Raw genomic sequence first — 21819 nt, forward strand, 5'->3', positions numbered from 1 at the left:
GGGAAATTACCAGTTTTTGAGTTTTGAGGGTCTTTACCTGGGGTGGGGGGAGGGAGGTAGGAAGGTAGGAAGGGTTGTTGGGAGGCTCCCGCACATTGGGGTAGGTGGTACTCAGTTTGTAGACAGAGCTTGGGTGCTCTACCCAAGACGGTCTAGATCCCCTGACAGGTTACCACAATAATTGCAGCGGGTGGGTCGGTTGCATGACCGCGCAGATCTTACTGCAGGATTATGGGTACTGGTTATACAGAGGCGCTTCACATAGTTCCCTCGAACGTCAGAGGCATCAGTGCTTATACGAAACTTTATAGGGAACATATTTACCTCCGAAGACATGGCATTCGGATTCCCATGTTGCAAGAGACACACTTAACTAATGAGGTAACAAACAAAATGAAAAAGAAATGGAGGGGACAGATGTTCTCCTCAACTTATTCCTCCTATGCGAGAGGGGTTACAATATGTCTGGCCCATGGTGTATCCTTTCAGCTTATGTATGTACTCCTTTACGGACTGTTGGATGGTAGGGAGATATGCTTTCTAATTCATATGCACCCAACACTGACGTTAAAACCTTTTACTTGACCTTACTGGACCTACTGCTCCGAAAACACAGACCTGTCACTTGTGTGTGGGTGGCAAGTGACTTCAATTGCTTCTTGGATGAGAATATCGACAGATTTCCAACTAGGCTACATACAAAATCGGGTATGACTGCAGTGGTGTATCAGGAATCTGTATCCAACTGATGGTCCACCATTGCCTGCTGGGCAGGGATACTTAAACAAGGAACCATGCAGCACAAATTCGCAAAATTAGGTTGCCTTCTCACGAAACGCTGCATAGTAATATGATGGGTCTCTGATAAAGGGCCCACAGTCTATTAATGGATCAGGGACAAACTGGAATGGACCCTGGCAGAAGAACTGTGTACAGATGAAAGGGTTATGGAGGACTTTGGAGACTGGGCGGGTATAATGACCCAATTGGTAGATGACCCTGCGATAGATGAGGGCGGACACAGGCAGGGGAAACGGAGGAGAGCGGACACGGAACACAGGAACGTAATCAGGACTTACCATTATATCTTCAAATATGCGGTAACAGCTGTAGTCTGGAGGACTGGGGTGGGGTGGGGGCTGGGGTAGGGAAGGGGTTGGAATGACCTCCCCAATATCTGTACTATGTCTGCTGCTTGAGGGACACCACTCCTCTTTTTGCACCTGGGAGAGTTGGCTTGTATTTGTATTGCAAACTTGTAAATATCAAAAATAACAATAAAAAAATGCTCCCCAAATGGTGGTGCCAATTGACTTCATGGTGACTTCATACCACCCAAGTAATGGAGTAGAGCCGCATATAAGCGTCAACCCTTATGTCAGTTCCTTTCTTTCTGCGTCCTTTGAAGTGAATTCAGGCACTTCTCCAACTTTGTCAGTTTATCAATGACTCCAACATTTATCACGTTGTGCCAGGGAAAATAATCTGACTGTGCCATGACTGAAGAAAATGGATATCGGTCACAGACTCACACAACATGGGTCTGTGGTGCTTGGGCGCTGGTCACGAATCAGTCATGTGATAAGTGCACCCTCAACCATCCTAAGGCAATTAGGGAGCGTGAGGCAAAACTTAACGGTACCGGAACCATTCACAAGTCTGGTTCTGACTTTGTACTGGTTGGCCCATGCCAAGTCAATGTGTTGCTATGAAGTAACTAAGGTACAACAAGTGGTTGTACAGCCAGATCTTCACCCTTAAATTCTTTAGAGCCACCATTTCTATCAGATGATGGAGGCCTTCCTTGGCTCTGACTGTTATTCTGTCAAGTGCATACCTATTGGGCCTCACACCACTGATAACGAGGAGGCAGACAATCTGCTCCCGCCACCCTTCAGTACATTGAAGGGTTGTATTTAAACTTGCAAAATGCTAGTGGGCTAGATACCTCACCAGAGACAGAGCTGAACTTCCCACCTGGACCACCAACAGATGAAAGTGCCTCTATTGCTGCTGTTGTGTGGAGAGCAGAAGTGCTACACGTGCAGTCTTCTACTCTGGAAAACAAAGTCAATTTATTGACCAAAATTCTTTAGCCAGGTTCTACTTCATCTGAGCCGCTGTTAGCATGCATTTAACGATGCTCTATTACACACTTTCATGGCCACTTGGGTAAGATGTGCTTAACGCCTTTTGTCAGCTGCCTTGTGGCCTGACGGCACAGACCATCCCCTGGTGATCCATATCTTTTGATGAGACCTCCAATGTGTGAAAACCTTATGGTGCAGGCATCTACAAAGAAGGTCAATCATACTGCTTTATTTCTGAACGCCTTGGATATGGAGTCGAAACATGTTAATGCCTCAGGCAAAAAAAAACATTCTCAGCTAGCCTAGCTTTACGTTCTTTCAAAAAGATGTGTAATTTTTGCAGGTACACCCATGAGACCTGGGACATAGCCAGAAAGATATTGCCAGCCATTCGGGAAGACCTCAGGAACTCGCTGGCCCAAACAATCTAAGTCAGACAGGATATATGTATTGCATGCATACCTGCACACCATTGACTGCATAGGTCACCAGTGACTGAACGGGATGTTCAAGTGCCCATTATGGCCATGTGCTTCAATGGATTTTAATTGTCAGAAAGAAGACGTTTCATAGATGTGTCACAGCTCGATCTTTGGAGTTATTGTCCCCAGCCAGACAATTCCACTAACCGTATAGAAAGTTTAGGCACTGATCTAGAGGCCTAACTTTCTGGCAGCATCAAACTTCCCAGCCTGTGCAACAACAAACTTAGCCCTTTAAACACACAGAGCGTCTGGTAGCATTTGAGGCCATTCTTTCCAGAAGGGACAGCAATCTTCCAACTGTTCCATCCCCTGCGACTGTAGTTCTGAGGTGTCTTTGATTTTTAGTCTCTGGTGTATTATCAGTGGTAGAGGGCAGAATACTGTATTTCAACCCGAGCTGGAAAATTTTCATGTCCGACAGTTGGCTTTTACAAATTATTAAAAGGGGTTACAGTCTTTCATTTAATCCCCGACCTCTTCTTCTCCCTCACACCAGAGCTATTTTTGGTGGACCATGCCTCTATCTTGATCCAAGAAGTCTTTTGCTGTCCAAAGGCATCACAGAGAAAGTGCTCGACTCTGAGAGGGGTGCTGGTTGCCAAACTTCCTCATGGCAGAGAAGGATGGAGATCTCAGGCCTATACTGGACATCTGGCCATTCAATGCCTTTCCGTATAAGGACTCAATCGAAATGCTTACTCTGAATCAGATCCTTTCTGCTGTGGGTCAAGGGTGCTGGACTGTGTTCCTGGACTTACAGGCTGCTTATTTTCATATACTTCTCCTGCAGTCCCACAGATGGTATCTCTGGTTCACAGTGAGTTTGAAACGCTTCCAACTTTCTGTGCTGTCCTGCAGCCTTTGCCTTTTGCCCCTCGTATGTTCATAATAGTGATGGCAGTGGTCGTAGCTCATCTTCAGAGGTTGGGGAAACATGTGTTCGATAATTGGCTGCTTAATGCAGCCTCCCTGCAGTCCAGTCACAAACCACTCCTCCAGATGATGACCATGCTGTTGTTCTCCTTGGGGTATTCTGTCAATCAGCTGAGGTCCCACTTGAGCCTTACACAGAAGACTCCCTTCACATGAGCTATCATGGGCACTGTAGTGTTCAAAGCTTTTCCATCACCACAGTGAGTCCGGGACTTTCAGGAGATGAGCCTGACATTTTGGGTACAGTTCTCTCTGCAAGCCTCTGAGCTTTCTTTCGCTCTTAGCCTTGTGCAACCACCTCACATCATCATCATACCATCAGATGGCACATGCAGGTCCTTCAATGGAATGTAAGGTTTCAGTGGCTCCATCACCAGGGTTGCCTCTCCAACTCTGTCCAGATCTCTCAAAAATGGCTAAGGACTTCATTTGGGAGTAGACCAGCACCAGCTTGTCAATGGGCAGGCCACTCTTCCTTCTCTACCCAGATGACATAAGTAATGCTTATGTTATTACTTGTTGGGGAAGGAGAGGATTACAAATCTTTGAGTTTCAGCAGACAGCCAGTTCCACATCAACATTTGGAGCTTCTGGTGATCCACCTGTCCCTATGAGCCTTTCCATCCACCCATGCATGAAAGAGGGCTAGTACTGACTCTAATGGACAACACCAGCACCATGTGGTACTGCAACAGGCAGGGTGGGGTCCTGGACCCTGTGCCAGGAGGCTCTACGTCTCTGTGGATGGCTGGAACAGCAGAAGATCTTTTTAGTAGACAACCACCTGGCAAGCTTGGCACCAGACCCGACAATCTGAGCAGATGTTAGCTGGCTGGCCACAAGTGGCATTTTCACCCAAAGGTGGCACAGGGCATCTTCAGTTTTGGGCATGCCTTGACTAGATCTGTGTGCCACCATCAAGAATGTGCAGTGCCAAAGCTTCTGCACATTGCAGTTTCCTCCAAAAAGTTAAATGGGAGACACATTCAATTTGCAATGGTACCCATGTCTCCTGTCTCCAAGTCCTTTTAATGGGCCCAGACTGCGACAGGAGTGTTTGACAGACAAAGCTCCTGAGCATTTGCTGTCTGATCTCGCTACGCCATTCGGGAGCTACAGGAACAGAGAGAATCCTACAACACAATCTCATGGAGTTTGACCAGCGACATTTCAGTGGCGTAATGAAACTTGCCGGGGCACCCCTGCAAAGTACATGGAGGGGGCCCCCCATTCACTGCGCCAGTCAAGAGCTCTCAGGCCAGCGACACACCATACTGCATGGGTTCACCCCAGCCATAAAAAAAGGATTCTGGTTCTTCCATTGGTAACATCCGCCCTCTCATTGGGCGTCCTCCAGCAAAGTTACATAACACTTCTCCAGCCGGCCCACCAAACACATCCTCCTACTTGATGATCCACTTCCAAGCGAAGCCTGCTCAGTTAACCACTTCCAAACACAGACCAGTGCTGTCGTGCTTGCTACAAACGCATCCATTACACACCACACTCATCCCTACAAAACACACAGTTGTGCTTTTCCGCTTGCCTTTAAAACCACCCCTGTGAACCCATGACCGCCGCCTACTGCTCCCCGGTCCACCACCGACAGAAAGACCACTGCCTACCAGTAAAGACGGTGCCTTTCAGCTGCTGCCCTCCCCAATGCCACTGTGGTAGTTAAAATATGTTAAACAATCTCTTTAACTAACCACCCCAAAACAATTCTTCCTGCTAGACAATATTAATTTACACTATGTACACCAATAAACCATACCTCCTGTCAAAGGCAAACCTGATCCCATATGTAGCACCAGTCAGCAAGTACCCCAAGGACAAACACCAGAGAGAATGCGCGTTTCATGTAACTAAACCTACAGTGACAATGTAGCATTTCCCCACCCACTGTCAGCCCCGCAAAGTCTGCAACCGCACAGTAGCCATCAATACCAGCAACCTCTAAAGTGCATTTCCACTTTCTTTCATTGGCAGCTCCTAATACATACAGCTATGCCTTCTGGGCGGCATCTACCACCGATCACAGAATTCTTTGTCACCCTAAGACATGGGTACTCACAAACTTTCTCTCGGGGGCCAAATTTATAGTGTGGTTTGTGTCCGAGGGCCGCATAGGTGGGGGCGGGGTCAGTGGAGGAGGGGGCGGGGTTAAAGTAACAAAAAAGACTGTGACCATGAGGTTGAACAGAGGTCCCTGCAGCGGACGCCTTCATCCACTGAGCCACCAGACCCCGCATACGCACATCTCTCTTTCTCTCTCTGTCACCCTTCCTCCATCCCTCTCTCTCTCTCTCTCTCTCTCTCTGTCTCCCTCCCTCTATCTCTCCCTCCATCCCTCTCTCTCCCTCCCTCTATCTCCCTCCATCCCTCTCTCCCTCCCTCCCTCTATCTCTCTCCCACTGTCTCCCTCCATCCCTCTCTCTCCCTCTCTCTGTCTCACTCACTCTGCCTCACTCCCTCTCACTCTCCCTCACTCTGACTGTCTCACTCCCTCTCTCCTTCCCTCTCCTTCCGTCCCTCTCCCTCTCCCTCCATCCCTCTCCCTCTCCTTCCCTCCCTCTCCCTTTCCTTCCCTCCCCACCCTCTCCTTCCCTCACCCTCTCCTTCCCTCCCTCTCCTTCCCTCCCCCTCCCTCCCTCTTCTTCCCTCCCCCTCCCTCTCCTTCTCTCTCCTTCCCTCCCTCTCCCTCACTCCCCTTCCCTCTCCCTCACTCCCCTTCCCTCCTTTCCTCCCTCTCCCTCACTCCCCTTCCCCTCTCTTACCCTCACTCCCCTTACCTCACCCTCACTTCCCTTCCCTCACTCCCCTTCCCTCACTCCCCTTCCCTCACCCTCACTTCCCTCACCCCCTTCCCTCACTTCTCTTCCCTCACTCCCCTTCCCTCACTCCCCTTCCCTCAGTCCCTCAGTCCCCTTCCCTTAGTCCCTCACTCCCCTTCCCTCAGTCCCTCACTCCCCTTCCCTCACTCACCTTCCCTCACTCCCTCCCTCACTCCCCTTCCCTCACTCCCCTTCCCTAACTCCCCTTCCCTAACTCCCCTTCCCTCACTCCCCTTCCCTCACTCCCTCCCTCACTCCCCTTCCATCACTCCCTCCCACTCTCCTTCCCTCCCTCCCTCACTCCCCTTCCCTCACTCCCTCCCACTCTCCCTCCCTCCCCTTCCCGCACTCCCCTTCTCCCTCCCTCCCCTTCCCTCACTCCCCTTCCCTCTCCCTCACTCCGCTTCCCTCATTCTGCAGAATGAGAGAACACATTGTTGCGTCTGCAAAATGAACGAGACACCCCTTTCACTCGTTGTTTTATGTTTTTGTTTGATATCATATGTGGTATAGTAAACCGTTATCAGATCTGTCCAACAGCTCGTGACGGATTTCTTGTCAAACTGTAATGTGGCAACTGCTGTAAGCGACATTTAATGTCTGCCCAGTGCCCACATTACTTCTGAGATATTATTTTGGCAGGGCCTGCGTGGACTGTGAGGTGATGGAAGGAGGGGAGGGAGGGGGGCACCGGGGAGTATAGGGTAGGCGCTGAGGCTCGCTCTCTCCACTGCTGACTTCCGTGTGAATCGCTCTTTCTTCTTATGGGCAGGGGGAAGCTGCGGCCAAGAAACGGCATGTATGGATGTGAACAGAGAATTTATTGCAGGAGTGGTTGCCGAGCAAACGATTTGTTGAGAGACAGAGATGATGATCACCCATACTATATAGACAGGGCCTACACATTAGGTAGTGTGTTACAGGTCACACAGGCGTTTTTTGGCAGGGTGACTCAGGTATTCAGCCTTCCCAGGCTGAGAAATTGAGTACAGTTACATTGGGTGACATGGTGACCTGATAGCAAACACTACATAAAACAAGTACTTGTTCCCAAAAATGAGTGCAGCTGGCCCCCACCGGCTCAAATTAAGTACTGCCAATTGCTGTGTCCCCCAGGCTTTCATGCTGTGTTCTCTCATAAACAACCTACCTCCATCCTCGGCCCTAACACAAAACTACAAAACGGCACCGCACAAACTACCTCATCCACCTCTCGCTTCCACCACATGCATCACACACCCACTAACCAATTTATGTGTGCTCAACCCTGACACTGAAACCCCACCTCGTCCCTCAAGCTCACCCTTCCTCTCTCCTTCAGCCAGTTTCACATCCATTCACCTTTCACTTTCACCACATACACACCCTCGCCCACAACCACCAATCTACATGTGCCACACCCTCCCCACATCATACATCCACACCTGCTCTCCCCTCATGCCCAACCCCCTCATCCCTCAATCTTACCCTCACTCTTTCACACTCCAAGCCTCACCCGCCGCTCACTTCCACCACATAGACACCCTCGCACTCTCTCAAGCACCCCTACGCATGTTCCCCTCACACCCGTTCTCTTTCCCTTGCTCGGCCTTGCGCTCTCCCTCACAAACACCCCTCCCACTGCCATTCACCTGCACGCCCAAACCCCACCTAATAATCCCTCAAGCTCCCTCTCCCTCGCTGCCTTGACTACGCGAACGAAGCCATGCGCAGAAGGGTTTTACAGCTTTCACGGGGCACCCTGTGGCAAAGTAAACAAACATTGTTTTTTATAATATTCGCTTTTAATTTTAAGATTTGGTTACGCAACTCACCTTCAGTCCATCAATGCCCCTGTGACCTTTTTCCCCCCTTTAAACCTTTGCCGCCACGTCCTCCCTTTTCACCTCGGCCCCCTTTGAGTCTCACTCCGGTTACACACACGCTTTAAAAATGCTTTTTTTGAATCACGGGTACGATGTCCAGTCTGCTTAGTCCGCGGGCCGCCAGGGAAGGCTTGCCGGGCCGCCACCGGCCCGCGGGCCGTACTATGAGTACCCGTGCCCTAAGACTAACCGAATGCTGTCAGTGAACGCTTCTCTTCCCCCTTCATTACTAATAACTAATGGAGGATAAAGAAAAAATATATAGTATTTTCTTATGCCATTAACGTATCAAGCACTTGCTGCCCGCAGTCCTCACCAGATCAACACGCACCATCCTGTCAACCCTATTATTATTGGAAGATGTTTTTTATCCCTTTCGTGAACTGGGAAAAGCAATACCTTGCACGAAAACAAGTCCCTTTAAAACCTTTCCTACTTATACAGGCTGTCAAAGCACTTACTTGTGTTATAAAGCAAACCGGTAACTCATTCTAGGATTGAAATTATTGCCTAGAAGTGTGGAAGTTAATACTGAGATGTAGGATGATTTTTTGCATGCCTGCCAGACACTCGTTCTTCACTGCTTGCACACACAATGCAACAATACAATTTAGCTTTACAAATTGTTCAGAAAGTAACCAGAAGGTAAAGAAACAGCCCATATAATTTTTTACTAAGAAAAATAGACAATCGTCAACTTTATACCCCATGACATAAAAGCCTTAGCGTGCAGAGCTTGTTCAAATCCACGCCACCTAACTCTACCACACACAGCACATTTAAAAATCTCATAATTCCATGCCACACAATTCAACTATAAATAATTTAACCCTACAACATTTCATACCACATAATTACAATCCTAAAAATTAAAAAACACATATTTCCACTTCACTTCATACCACATAATTCCACTTCACATAACATTACACACAACTAATACCACGCCAAACCAGATAATTCCACTCCATACAACACAATTCAACTACACATAATTCCACTTCAACCTACATAATTATACTTCACACAACATATTTACACGCATCTCCAAGACACATAATTACCCTTCACAAAATACAACTCTGCAACGTGCTGTATAATTCTACTCCGCACAATTATAATCCACGCCACATAATTCCACATGTCACACAATTCCACAATTCATCCCTGCACAATTCATCAGACAACATAATTACACCCAACATAATACCACTCAGCTCCACATAATTAACCTCCTCATAATTATGCTCTACTCCATATTGCATAAATACACTCCACATAAATCCAGTGTATGCCGTGTAGCAACATTCCACATAACTACACTTCACACCATGCCTCATAATACCACTCAACATAATTTTCACTCAACAGCGCACACTTCCACGTCACACAATTCACCTCTCCGCATTTCCATTCCACACAACGTAATTCAAACTACAGGATTCAAACCAACAGCACAATTATACAACACACCACATACATCCAATCTACACCACAAAATTCCAAAGCATGCTACAATATTTAACAGCACACTACATAGATAAACTCCACTACATACCACTCCACAACACAAAATACCATTCCAGATAATCTCACTCCAAGACACACAATCCCACTCCATGACACACAATCCCACTCCACAATATTCCAGTACACTCAATACTACATAATTACTATCCACATAATTACGCTGCACATCATGCCACATTATTTCACTACACAGACCCAATCCCCACAACGCAGTTCTACAACAATTCCAATCCAAACCACATATGTCCACTTCACACCACACACATTCACTCCACTCCCAACAGAAAACACATAAATAAAATTCATTGTCCTTTACAACGCCAATAGCTCTAACTCTCACAAATGCGAGACCAATTGCATTGCAAATGCTTGTATACCTTCCAATGCGTCCCAGCAGATCCTGTTCCTGGAGCTGCAAATATTCTCCTGCGCCAGTCAGCTCTGTGCTGCCTCGTCCCTTCTCACAGGAGCAGTACCCTGTGGAGAATGCTCTCTGAGGGCCCACACCCCATCCTTTTTCCGTCTGGTTCTGACTGAAGAGAAACAATGTAACTTTTTACTTTGTTTCTCTTCAGTCCTGGGTCAACCCGAAGAGCTCCGAGGAGGCTGCACGCTGAAGCTGCTTTAGAGCAAGACACACAGCTCTCTACAGATGAGCTGGGGGGCCTCCCTTCACGTACTGAAGACTGGGGCCCCCACCTGCACCGCGAGGACTTCTTGGCTGTTTGTTACACCCCTGCAACAGTTGGTTTCTTTTAGCTTGCTGTCTGAAGTGGTAGATGTCGTTCTTACAGCCAGACGCATGTCCATGAAATTCATCATCTATGCCAGGCGCTTGAAATGTTTGTGGCCTCATTTAACCCCTTCAGTGCTGTGGACGCCCACCCCCCTCCCCCCAGCTGTCCCACGTGACTGTGGGATTGTGCAGAGGCCGGCCAGGGGCTGTCTGAACCCCGCCCACTGATTAGAATGCCAGCACTTTAGCTGAATTTGCACTGCGATCAGTGTGTTAAGGTTCAACATCTTGAACTTCTATAGGTCAAATTTTCTGAAGTATTGTTGTTTGTTTTGTCATTGACCCAACATGATAATGCTTTGGGACCGCTACGCGTTACTTGTCAACCCTTTTTATGTTTGTGCCGTCATCTATCTGTTTAACCTCTTAGCAGCTATGGAACGTCCAGCTCCAGTGCTGAACGTTCCATTGCGCAGGTGAGGTTCGAACGTCCAACGGCCGACGGCAGCACTCCTGAGGTAGTGGTGCCGTCGGCCGTTGGAATAGGCGCAGCACCTGAGAGGTTAAATAACAGGTTGATGTGGGTTTTCTGAAAGACCAGACACAAACTGTGTCATGCCTCATTGGGACCTAATCTAGTCATGGCATTCCTTATGTGCACGCTGTCTGAGCCTACGCACAGTTGCTCGCAACAGCTTCTGACATAGAAGAGTCTTTATCGCCATCACTTTGACGTGTTAAATGAGAGCACTACAGACTTGTACTTCGCAACCTCCCTACGCCACTTGACAGACAAATTGATACTGAGGAGACTGCTGCTTTCTTACTAAAGTTGGTATCACATGTTTATATCAGTCACTCGACTACCCTGCTGAAATTGTTCATCCTCTGTACCGTTCTAAAGTGTAAAGAATTCTTCGGTTTGACCATAAGAGAGCTTGTTTCTACATTGACTCTCTGAGAGATCATCGTGTGGATGATCTGCTCTTTGTGGTGTTCACTGGGACCAAGAAAGGCAAGGAAGTGCAAAAGAGGATTCCATTGAGGTGGATAATCCTTTGCATTAAAATATGCTACAGACTGGCTAAGAATGACACCCCTTCCCTCACTATAACGCCCCTTGCTGGAGGGTGGTCTTATGGCACATAATTTCGAATTATATTGTGCAGTGGCTCAGCTGCAGTGGCTAATGAACTGGCTACAGGCCCCTGAATGCCTTAAAGGACAACTTTTTGTTGACTGATAGCGGATATTGATGTCTACAGCTGGTTGTCTGGCCCAGGAAGGAGACTTCGGATGGAGACTTGCCAGATGACGGTGGCTCGGCTGTGCTTGTGTCGTCTTGTGCTTAGCAAGGGGCCTCGTATTCCTTAACCCCTGCCATTGAGTTGTGAAGCTTACTGATGGCCACTTTTTAACATCCCACACTATTCAGCGCATCATACAGGCCACCTTGGACAATGAGGATACGGAACCTACTCATCCCCCCACATTGCATCTAATACTATCAAAGGGCTTCACGCGGCATACCATTACCAATCTTTCACTTCCTTTTAACGCTGCACAAACAGACTATGTGGCAAGAGATAAAAGGAACGGGGTCCTTCGTCAGCCACTCTCGGACAAGACCTGGGCCAGGGCACTGCAACAGGTGAAGGAGGTGTCTTGCAATCCGAGATTCAGATTCACACAGTTCAGCTACATATACCAGGGCCCATATTATCCAAATGGCACACTTCATTCTTTGCGCCCAACGCAAACAATGAAAATGTGCAGCGTTATGGTTAATACACTGCCCCCAGGGAAACCGCGAACTTGCGCTACCCCCAGGGCAGTGCATTCCTGTGGAAAACTGAGCGGCTGCCTTGAATCCTCTTCATGTTTTCACTGTGCAGGCAGCAACCCACCTGCACTTTGAAGGGGGAATAGAGATCCATTGCAGGCAGGTGCAGTGAGTGACTACACCCACCTGTAAGGGCATGTCTAGGGGGTCCATGGGACCACCTTTTCCCCCTCCAGAGGACTGCCATCAGGGTGTGCACTGTCAGTGCGCCTCCCAAGAGCCTTTTTGCCTCTGCGCTCACGTCTGTAATACAACACGGGCCAGAAGCAAAGGGATTTCCTCATTTTCATGAAGCCACGCCTCCATGCATATGAAGGAACGCCCTCCTAAGTAAGCGCTGGAGCTGTGCGTGCGCCAGGGCTTTCAGTATTACAGAAGGGTGCGCACAGTGGTCTGCGGTCCGGTCTGTAATACCAAAGTGCCCCAGAGGAGCACCAAGCAGGCGCAAATGCCCGTTGTGCCTCTGGGGCACTTCTATAATACGGCCCCAGGTTTATTTATTCCCACAGCGCATTCAGCGTATGTTTCAGACCCTGATCCCTAAGTGCTCTAGGTGTAGGTTGGCAACAGTGGAAGTTTACCACATGGTGTGGGACTGCCTGATAATACTTGTGGTCTGGAAGGAGGTTACTGTTGTGATAGTTGACCTTGCAGACCACACCCTTGCATCCACGCCTGCATCTTGTTTATTGGGGATATACCCTAAAGCCAAAGGGGACAAACATCTCCATGGGTTTAATGATCTGGCCTTTGTGCTGTTCAAACGACAGATAGCGATGTCATGGAAAGCTCTTGCGGGCTCCTGACCCCCAGCGCTGGCTATCCACATTACTAACCTGGGCGCAAGCAGAAGCGAAAACCTTTTAGGCTCCCTAGTATGAGAGGGCCCTCCAGAACAGGCGGCGAGAGCAGGGAAGTTTACCTTACTAACATCAAGGCAAACCAGCATTTGCAATGCAATAGGTCTCGCATTAGGAAAGTTTGAGCTATTGGTATTGTAAATTACACATTTTGTATTTATGTGTTGGTTTTGAAAATAGCTAAATTAATAGCTTTGTCATTTACAATTCCAATAGTTTTAACTTTCGCAAATGTGACACCTATAGAGAGATAGATAGAGGGAGGGCGATAGAAAGATTGAGGGAGAGCGATAGATAGAGTGAGGGAGGGCGATAGAGTGAGGGAGGGCGATAGAGTGAGGGAGGGCGCTAGAGTGAGTGAGGGCGGTAGAGTGAGTGAGGGCGGTAGAGTGAGTGAGGGCGGTAGAGTGAGTGAGGGCGGTAGAGTGAGTGAGGGCGGTAGAGTGAGTGAGGGCGGTAGTGAGTTAGGGGGGTAGAGAGTGAGGGCGGTAGAGAGAGTACGGTAGAGTGGTAGAGTGAGGGCGGTAGAGTGAGGGCGTTAGATCGGTAGAGTGAGGGCGGTAGAGTGAGGGCGGTAGGGCAGTAGAGCTGTAGATTGAGGGTGGTAGAGTGAGGGCGGTGGCGTGAGGGCAGTAGAGTGAGGGCGGTGGCGTGAGGGCAGAAGAGTGGTAGATTGAGGGCGGAAGAGTGGTAGAGTGAGGGTAGTAGAGTGAGGGCGGTAGAGGGGCACAGTGAGGGCGGCACAGTGAGGGGGGCACATTGAGGGCGGTAGCCTGAGGGCGGTAGAGTGTTAGAGTGAGGGTGGTAGAGTGAGGGTGGTAGAGCAGTAGAGTGAGGGCGGCAGAGTGGTAGAGTGAGGGCGGCAGAGTGGCAGAGTGGTAGAGGGAGGGCGGCAGAGTGGTAGAGGGAGGGCGGCAGAGTGGTAGAGTGAGGGCGGCAGAGTGGTAGGAGCATTACATCTGCAGCCTAACAGATATGCTGAATCCATTAGGAACAGTGTCAGAAAAACAACATTTTAGACAGCTAGGGATTAGTTACGACGACTATCAGTCCTATGGCCAGGGTGGTGATGGGGGGCGGGGTGGTTATACGGACTATTAAACGGATTACTTGTTTTACTGTATTAAGCCTGAAATTCAATCCTAGTTTTGTGCTATGGTTCCCCGAGTAAGAACAAACTGGCAGATTGCTCTGGGATGGAAGTAGTAGAACATGATTATGCGTTTATGTGGAAGAGGCAGCAGTGTGAAGGGCAGGCAGAGTCTTTCCACTTCAACGTGAGGACGTTTGTAAACAACAGAGGAGGCTGTGGATGCTTTGTTTCTTGAGAAATAAAGCTGGTTCCTTTAAAACCAAATAAAAGCACGCATTTTCTCAAACACAGGAGTATGATCCTCAGTGGTGTGTTAGGTCCTCCTCCCCTAAAACCTAAAGGGCAGACAGGGGTAATCTTTATGGGAAAGCAAGGGGTCACGGTACATCCCAGATGGGTTGGCTGCCTGCTACTGTTAAACTGTTAAATGTTGTAAGAAACCATGGAGAAGAAATCTAGAGTCGAAGCCTAACCACCGGCCTTCTCACAGAAATAGCATGTTTTACGTAATTTCCAACTCACGTGGATAGCAGGAACACATATTTGAAAGGTTGCTTCTGCAATAAAACGATTTGTTTCCCACTCAGCCACGTCAAAACATGCAAACAAGTCCCCTAAAAAAAAAAAAACCTTCAGCATAGATAGCTAGGTTTAGTAAGACGTATTGGAAACCATAGAATGGCAGAGGAAAGGCAGCGCTGGGAGGGGATTGGGCAACCATGCCAGCATTCCGATTCATGAGCAGATGGTCCTGTTCATGACCTACGGAGCTCGTGAAGTGGCTGGTGGCAAATGGAATCAGAGTGGCCGTGGTCGCTTTCATGTCCTTGTCTTGTCTTGCTGTGTGGGAGGGGTAGGGGGAGCGAATTCCTGTGCACGCGCCTGACTCACATGAACTGTACGTGATCCGCAGTTGGGTAGACTTTTCGGAAGCTTTACTATAAATCTCGCCTATTATCCCTACGGGATGGAATAGACGAGACCTAAAAATGACATATGCCCACCCTGATGGGTCCACTGCCCCCTAATAACATACACCATACCTGCCTCAAAATGCATACAGGGTGCTGGAAGGTGGACGAGGGACAATACGATCTGTTTGGATCATGGTTGACCTCTCGCCTGCTTCTCTCCCAAGAGTTCCCCTCACCTTCCTGGACTATAGGTAAGCCACGCTTCGTAGGCACCTTTCTCCATGCTCCTAGACACCGGTCTCGTCGCACATGTGAGCAGCGACCCACTGCGATCTCCCTTATACTTCGACTCACACAGTATTGCCCCCAGCCGTATATGACAAAACATGGACAACCGCATGCTACGTCCCTACCAACACATGGGCCTGCCATACTCCTTCGAACAATGGCACCTTTACATGGTAGACATTATTTTCTATTTCTTTTCATTTGAACACAGATATCAATGTTTTAGCTTTTATGGTCGGTGTTCCAGGTGTTTACAGGTCATCATTATTATCTCCTCTCCTTTACATTCGAACTCTGTTACTTCACTGCATGCATATGATGATAGCACTGATGATTTGTATATGCTTTACTTGTGTTTATGATGGACTGATGCCCTTTTCTGTATCAAAAACATCACTAAAAATATCTTTGACAAAAAAAAAGAAGAAAACCCCCTCACTCTAGGAGGGTGAAGGCTGCTGTGATAGCTTTGGCAAGAGAGGTGCGGGTTCTGAACATTTGCAAGGCTTTGACTGGGGTGACAGTACAAAATACTACTGCCTTAACATGCAGATCCGACGGAGGGCCATTTTGCTAATTCAGTCTTGCAAGACTTTCAATCAAATAGGTTTTTTTGGGATACACAGATTTATACAGCACAACATAGCAAATTAAAACAGTGAGTTAAAGCAATAAATACAAACAACACATAAGCAGAACAATGACACAGCCTCTATAGGGTGAGGAATCTGTAAGTAGAAGTTTTCATCAGAAGAACAAGTTACTTACCTTTGCTAATGCTGTTTCTGGTAGATACTCTAGCTTACAGCATATTCTTTACCTTTGGATAATTTGCTGACCTTCAGTTTAGACGGATAACCATCATATTCCCAGGGCCAGAAAATTATCTCATACAGGACTTGGTCCTCTCTGCAGCAAAGAGTTGCGACACCTGGAAAACCTGTAATTCCCCCCCCAAGAGACTAATCGAAATTATTCTTCTAAATGTTTGCATGTTTCTGAATAGATATGAATATTCCATTTTCATGAATGCAAGAGCCAAATGCCCCCTACGTCTTGAGCCGTCTTGGGAAGTGCGTAGGCGTGCTGCAATGGCTGTGGGACAAGGTTTATGGGTAGGAATCCCCAGTAGTGCAGAGTCTTGAGGTATCTGCCTGTACTATTACTTATCTGTCCGACCCTTGCTTGTGGATCCAAGATCTCTGGTGTGGCCTTCCCTGTCAGGCTAGGGACCCTCCAGCTAAAGGGGCTGCTCCTTTCAGGGGTGATGATCTCCTGCTACAAACGCCAGGCCTGGCAGGACAGAGGCTCTGCAGGGCTCCCCCCCCGGATAGTTTTAGTCAAGCCTGACTAAAACATATTGGAAACTTTGACGCAGACCTCTTATAGAGGCCAGCCAGGTAGACAAACGCTCTGTCTCTAGTCCTAAGGTGATGATTACCTCCCCAGATCTTGTATCTTCCTGGAGCCAAAGCACTGTCAGCTCCCACCCAAGCCTGCAGCACGTGGCCTCACTGGGTCTCCGCTACCAGTGCACCTTCCAAGGACCTCAAGTTCCCGAATGAACACACACATGCCTGTAGGAGAGTAGCACACACTGAGTAACTTAATTGGGTCCAGACAATAGTGAGTAGAGATTCATGGGGCCAAGGGTGTGGAAAGATCAGGTGGAATCGCAGAGTTATTTGGGAGCATGGGGCTGAGAAGAAGGTGGTTACTGTATGGAAGTTTTGAGGAAGGCCAAGAGACAGTAGTGTTGCAGGTGGACGTTGGTGGGGGGAGGAAAGGTATTCCACAAGTTATAGCCATCTACGGAGAAGCACTTGTCTCCTCTGCACTTGTAGTTGTTTTTTGGGACCACTAGGAGGGCGTTTGTTTGTCTGAGTAGAAACGTCTGGTTGTATTGGTAGAATACTTCTAAATGGACAATCCCTTTATAGCTCTTACACTCGGGGGTGTTCTTCCAGTAAGAAAACCTGGTGGTGTTGCTATCTGAAGATACATGTGAACAGGGCAGGAAGGCCCTCCTGGTTTTCGGAGTGATTGCTACTTTCATGGGACAGGTTTGCAGTGGGATGAGAGTCGCTTATCGATGGTCCTTGGGTTACTTCTACTTTGTGGGCTGGTGGATATTTCTACACTATGAAATGTTGTTGTATACTTTCCAAATGATTTTAACTGTGTAACTTCCTCGACAGGACAACATCTTACCTTCCCAGCCATTGCCTTGTGGGTAACTGTGGGTCTGTCTGTCTGTCTGCTGGTCCTGCTTGGGGCACTAGCCTACGTCTGTAGGAGGAAGTTGCTGCAGATCTGCTCAGAGGATGAAGAGACCACAGGTATGAGGGTCACTCTCCAAGGGGAGTTCATGAGAAGTTGAAGGGTCATTGTAAAGCTTGTGTATGATGTTATGGCATGGTTACATGGGCATCTTACATTTGCTGTAATACTGTTTGTAGAAATATCAAAGCAATCAACGTCTTTTTTTCTCTCCACGTGAAAACTTTCCTATATAAACTGCTTTATGAACTATTTTCTTAGCATTTATGTTGGCATCATTCACTCCACTGTATAGTGGAAGGGTGTAGGATCAAGAAGAGATGCAGCATAGCAATGGCAATCCATTCATCACTGTTTTGCATGCTAAAAAGAGAAGTAGGGAAAAATGCATATTAAAAAGTTGCAGTTCCAGCTAAAGGCGAACCATGGCATGCTGTGGAAGATTGCTATCCCATTTAAGGTAGAACATAATGCACCATGAAAGGCTGTATGCTGAGCTGAAGTTATAGTACAAAGGGTGAACAACAAATGAGAGACAGAGCACGACTCATAGTGGGAACAGAATGTGTCTAGCTTGACTTAAAGCATGCCACACTACAGGAAGGATGCACTGCAAACACACAGAGAAATAGAGCACAGCGGAAAAAAGCACGCCGAGCAGAAGATTGAGCATAGCGTGCAGTAGGAAGGCTGCAACCAAGTAACTAAGGGCCAGATGTAGGTCCCCAATTACCGGTCGGTAACGGCCGATTTCGGCCGTTACCGACCGGTAATTGGTTTTTGAGATGTAGGGGCCCTTATTTTACAGATTCGGTAAATTTACCGATTCTGTAAAATACCGAATCGGTAATTTTACCGATTCGGTAAAACCCAGATGTAGGTAGCACTGTTTACAGTGCTACAGGCTTTCAGAATTCGGTATTTTACCACCCAATCCAATTGGGTGGTAAAATACCGAATTCAGGTGTACATGCACATCTGTGCATGTACACCTGTGCCATGTGACACACAGACATGCCCTTAGGGCATGTATGTGTGCCACATGTCACACAAGCCTGAACTTGGGGTGCTAGAGGGTGTCAAAGTGACACCCCCTGCACCCTTGCAGGATTCGGTATTCACCGAATCGGTATTTCCCATTGATTCCTATGGGCTTCATGGCCCATAGAAATCAATAGGCAATACCGATTCGGTATTTACCGAATCGGTAAATACCGAATCATACAGATTCGGTAATTCTAAAATTAGAATTACCTACATCTGCCCCCTTCCTATTTACCGACTCTTAAATACCGAATCGGTAAAATTCGGTATTTAAGAGTCGGTAAATAGGAATTACCTACATCTGGCCCCAAATGTGCATAGCGAGATGTTAAAAGGCTGCAGCTTAGCAAGAAATTGACATAGAGCGCTACGTAAAGATGGAAGCCCAGCAAGAAACTGTGCATAGAGCGCTATAGAAAGACTGTAGCCCAGCAAAAGGCACAGCTTAGTGATCATAGGAAGAAGGTGGGTCCACTTTGGTATAGAGCAGGTGGCACTATGGAAAGGTTGCTCTGCCCAGTGAGAGTCTGTTCATAGTCCACAGTGGAAAGATGCAGGCCCGGGTAGAGACAGGACATAGTGCACAGTGGAAGGCTGAGGTTTCAGCTGGGCTTATAGTGCTTATGTTGAAAAATAAGTGAGAACCAAAACATTGAACACAGTTGGAAGGCTGTAGGCAGAACTCAATTCGCGGGTAGAAATAGGTAGATAGCGTCCACCCACTATTTTCACAGGGTAGAAACCTTCTGCCCTGCCAAGACGTTGCGCCCTACTGAAATATGCTGAACTCGTCCCAGTGGAATGTTCAGACACCGGAACACGTTCAGCAGAGCCTTCATGTTGTCTGCTTTTGTTTTGAGCAGCAACGTGCTGGTGGTGGCGAGGGGGCTTTGTTACTTTATATTCAAGCTAGGCCTTAAACAAAGGCCGAAGTTAAGGAGGCAACAGGCCTCCTTTTGCTTGAGTATCTTGGCTATGGGCTACCGGGAGCCTCACATGTAGCTGCCAATGTAATGGAGGGGAAACAAAGGCTCGCAGCTTGTTGTCACTTCATAAGTGCTTGAGAGAAGCATGGTTTTGACTTTGTTCAGACCCTGTAAATAAGAGATATGTATATACTGTAAACATTTCAGATGTTCTGATCTGTTCCATGATTTGCACAAATATCACTATTTTGTTTTATTTCTTTTACAGCGCTATTTATCCCAATGCAGGGTGTCAGTGCTTTACCTCATGCACATTATATACATAAACAATACAGCACATTGTTTAAATCTATGTGAATGATGTATTACATAGGACAGTGAGGGTTACAAGGTGTAAGAGTCATAGCTTAATGTGCTATATTATATTATAAAAATTACAAGTTATGATCTGCAGGTATCAATTGGTTCTGTGTTAAATGCAGTAGCCCACTTACCTTTCTACATAAAATTAAAAAAACATCAGTCATCTGCGTTATACATGATGTGCTTTGAAAGAGACACATTAACCCTCGATGCTACTTAAATTCAAATGAATCCCAAATGAATCCCAAATGCAAAAATTGCACTCGCAAAGGGCCAGATTCTCAGAATCTGGCCCTTTGCGAGCGCAATTAAGCTTGATGAATCTGGCCGATAGAACATAGCGCACTAGGTAAAGACCGCGGATCGAGCGAGAGCATGGTGTACAGTGAAAAGCTGCTGGAATAGGCAGAGCATAGTGCATTGAAGGAGGCTACGGTCCTAGGTAACAATTGTACGAATCCAGTGTGTAACGCACAGGAGGCAGGCTGTGGGCTCATTGGGAGGGAAGGGCATAGCTCAACAGCAGACATGGTTGGGAGCCTTGTCCACTGAGCGCCAGGTTCGGGTGCTGACTGGGCAAAGTTCCTGGTGCGCGCGAGGGCCACTGATTCATTGTGAAATGTCATAATTTGAGAATGTTGGTAACTGTTACGGTATTCATCTGTCCATCCGTCTGTATGCAGTTCTGTGTCCATTGTACTATGTGACTGCAGTAGATTGCAGAGCAGAAACATGTATGCTCGTTACGGATCTCAGAAAGATTCGTATGTGTCGGTGCTGAATCTACAGGCCGGTCTCCCCAGCAAGCATGTGTTTTATTTTTCAGGCACAGAGGGCGAAGAGGAAGGAGAGGAGTTGAAGACAGGTATGTGATAAGTGCATTCCGCCACTAGGTGGCAGTGCTGCGCCGTGGCCCAGCACGGGATTACCAGTGACCGTGTGCCTACGTTGAGGAGGATGAAAGCGGGTTTGGCAGGAGGAGGAGGGTTCGAGTGGTGTCTGGCGGCACTTGAGTAAAACACAGCGCGCTTTAGGACAAACTTGTCAAACGCTCCCATAAATCTTGTGTGAGATATATTTTCATGAAAGGGGGCTGAGTTTCTTCAAGAATGTGGTGGCGAGGCTGTGTTAAAGCAGAGCTGCTCGGCAGATAGATGTGAGCGGGCGCCCAGGGTGAAGGGTGAGCTCGGGCTGTGAGGGGGCACTGAGCGAGGGGGCATCACAGTCGGCATGGGGGGCGGGCTGAGTTTGAGCTTGCCTCAGTATCGTACAAAGCCCCCCTGGCCTGCGAGCTCCCGAGTAATTCCGGAAGGGGGCCAATGCCATGCATTTTAAAGGGAGGCCCCTCAAGTTTGGTTACGCAGCTACCTTGGCTAGGAGCTCGATTCTCGCACTGTGTGCCAACTCCTGACCTCTCTGCCCTCCCGCAGTTATTAGCTCCCTTCAGATAATAGCTTTCTGTTCAGCGCCCGCTGTCCCTCTCTTGCTTCCGGGTCACCCTCTCATCCAGTGGCGTCACTAGGAGGGTGCGGGGGGGGGGGGGGGGGGGAGGGGGGTGCGGACCGCACCGGGGTGACACCGTCACATGGGGTGACACCGTGAGCCTCTGCTTTAAACAATTGCGATTCTCCTATTAACATGACGAGAGAATCTGGATTTCATTAAAGACACCGTGAACCTCTGCTTTAAACAATCGTATTGCGTTGCTACATATCAGGAGGCGAGCAGATGCTCA

At 47.9% G+C, this 21819-nt stretch overlaps 1 protein-coding gene across 2 annotated transcripts in view; it reads left to right on the top strand.

The window, feature by feature from the left end:
- Positions 1–21819, top strand: part of CD276 (CD276 molecule) — a 243594-nt gene that overhangs the window by 184524 nt on the left and 37251 nt on the right. For both annotated transcript variants that reach the window (XM_086959262.1, XM_086959263.1), the window contains 2 exons: positions 17670–17810; positions 20911–20949. In XM_086959262.1, the coding sequence (XP_086815388.1) occupies positions 17670–17810; positions 20911–20949 (180 nt within the window). The remainder of the gene's footprint in view (positions 1–17669; positions 17811–20910; positions 20950–21819) is intronic.

Source organism: Lissotriton vulgaris, chromosome 2_2 (genome assembly GCF_964263255.1).
Source record: "Lissotriton vulgaris chromosome 2_2, aLisVul1.2, whole genome shotgun sequence".
NCBI lineage: Eukaryota > Metazoa > Chordata > Amphibia > Caudata > Salamandridae > Lissotriton > Lissotriton vulgaris.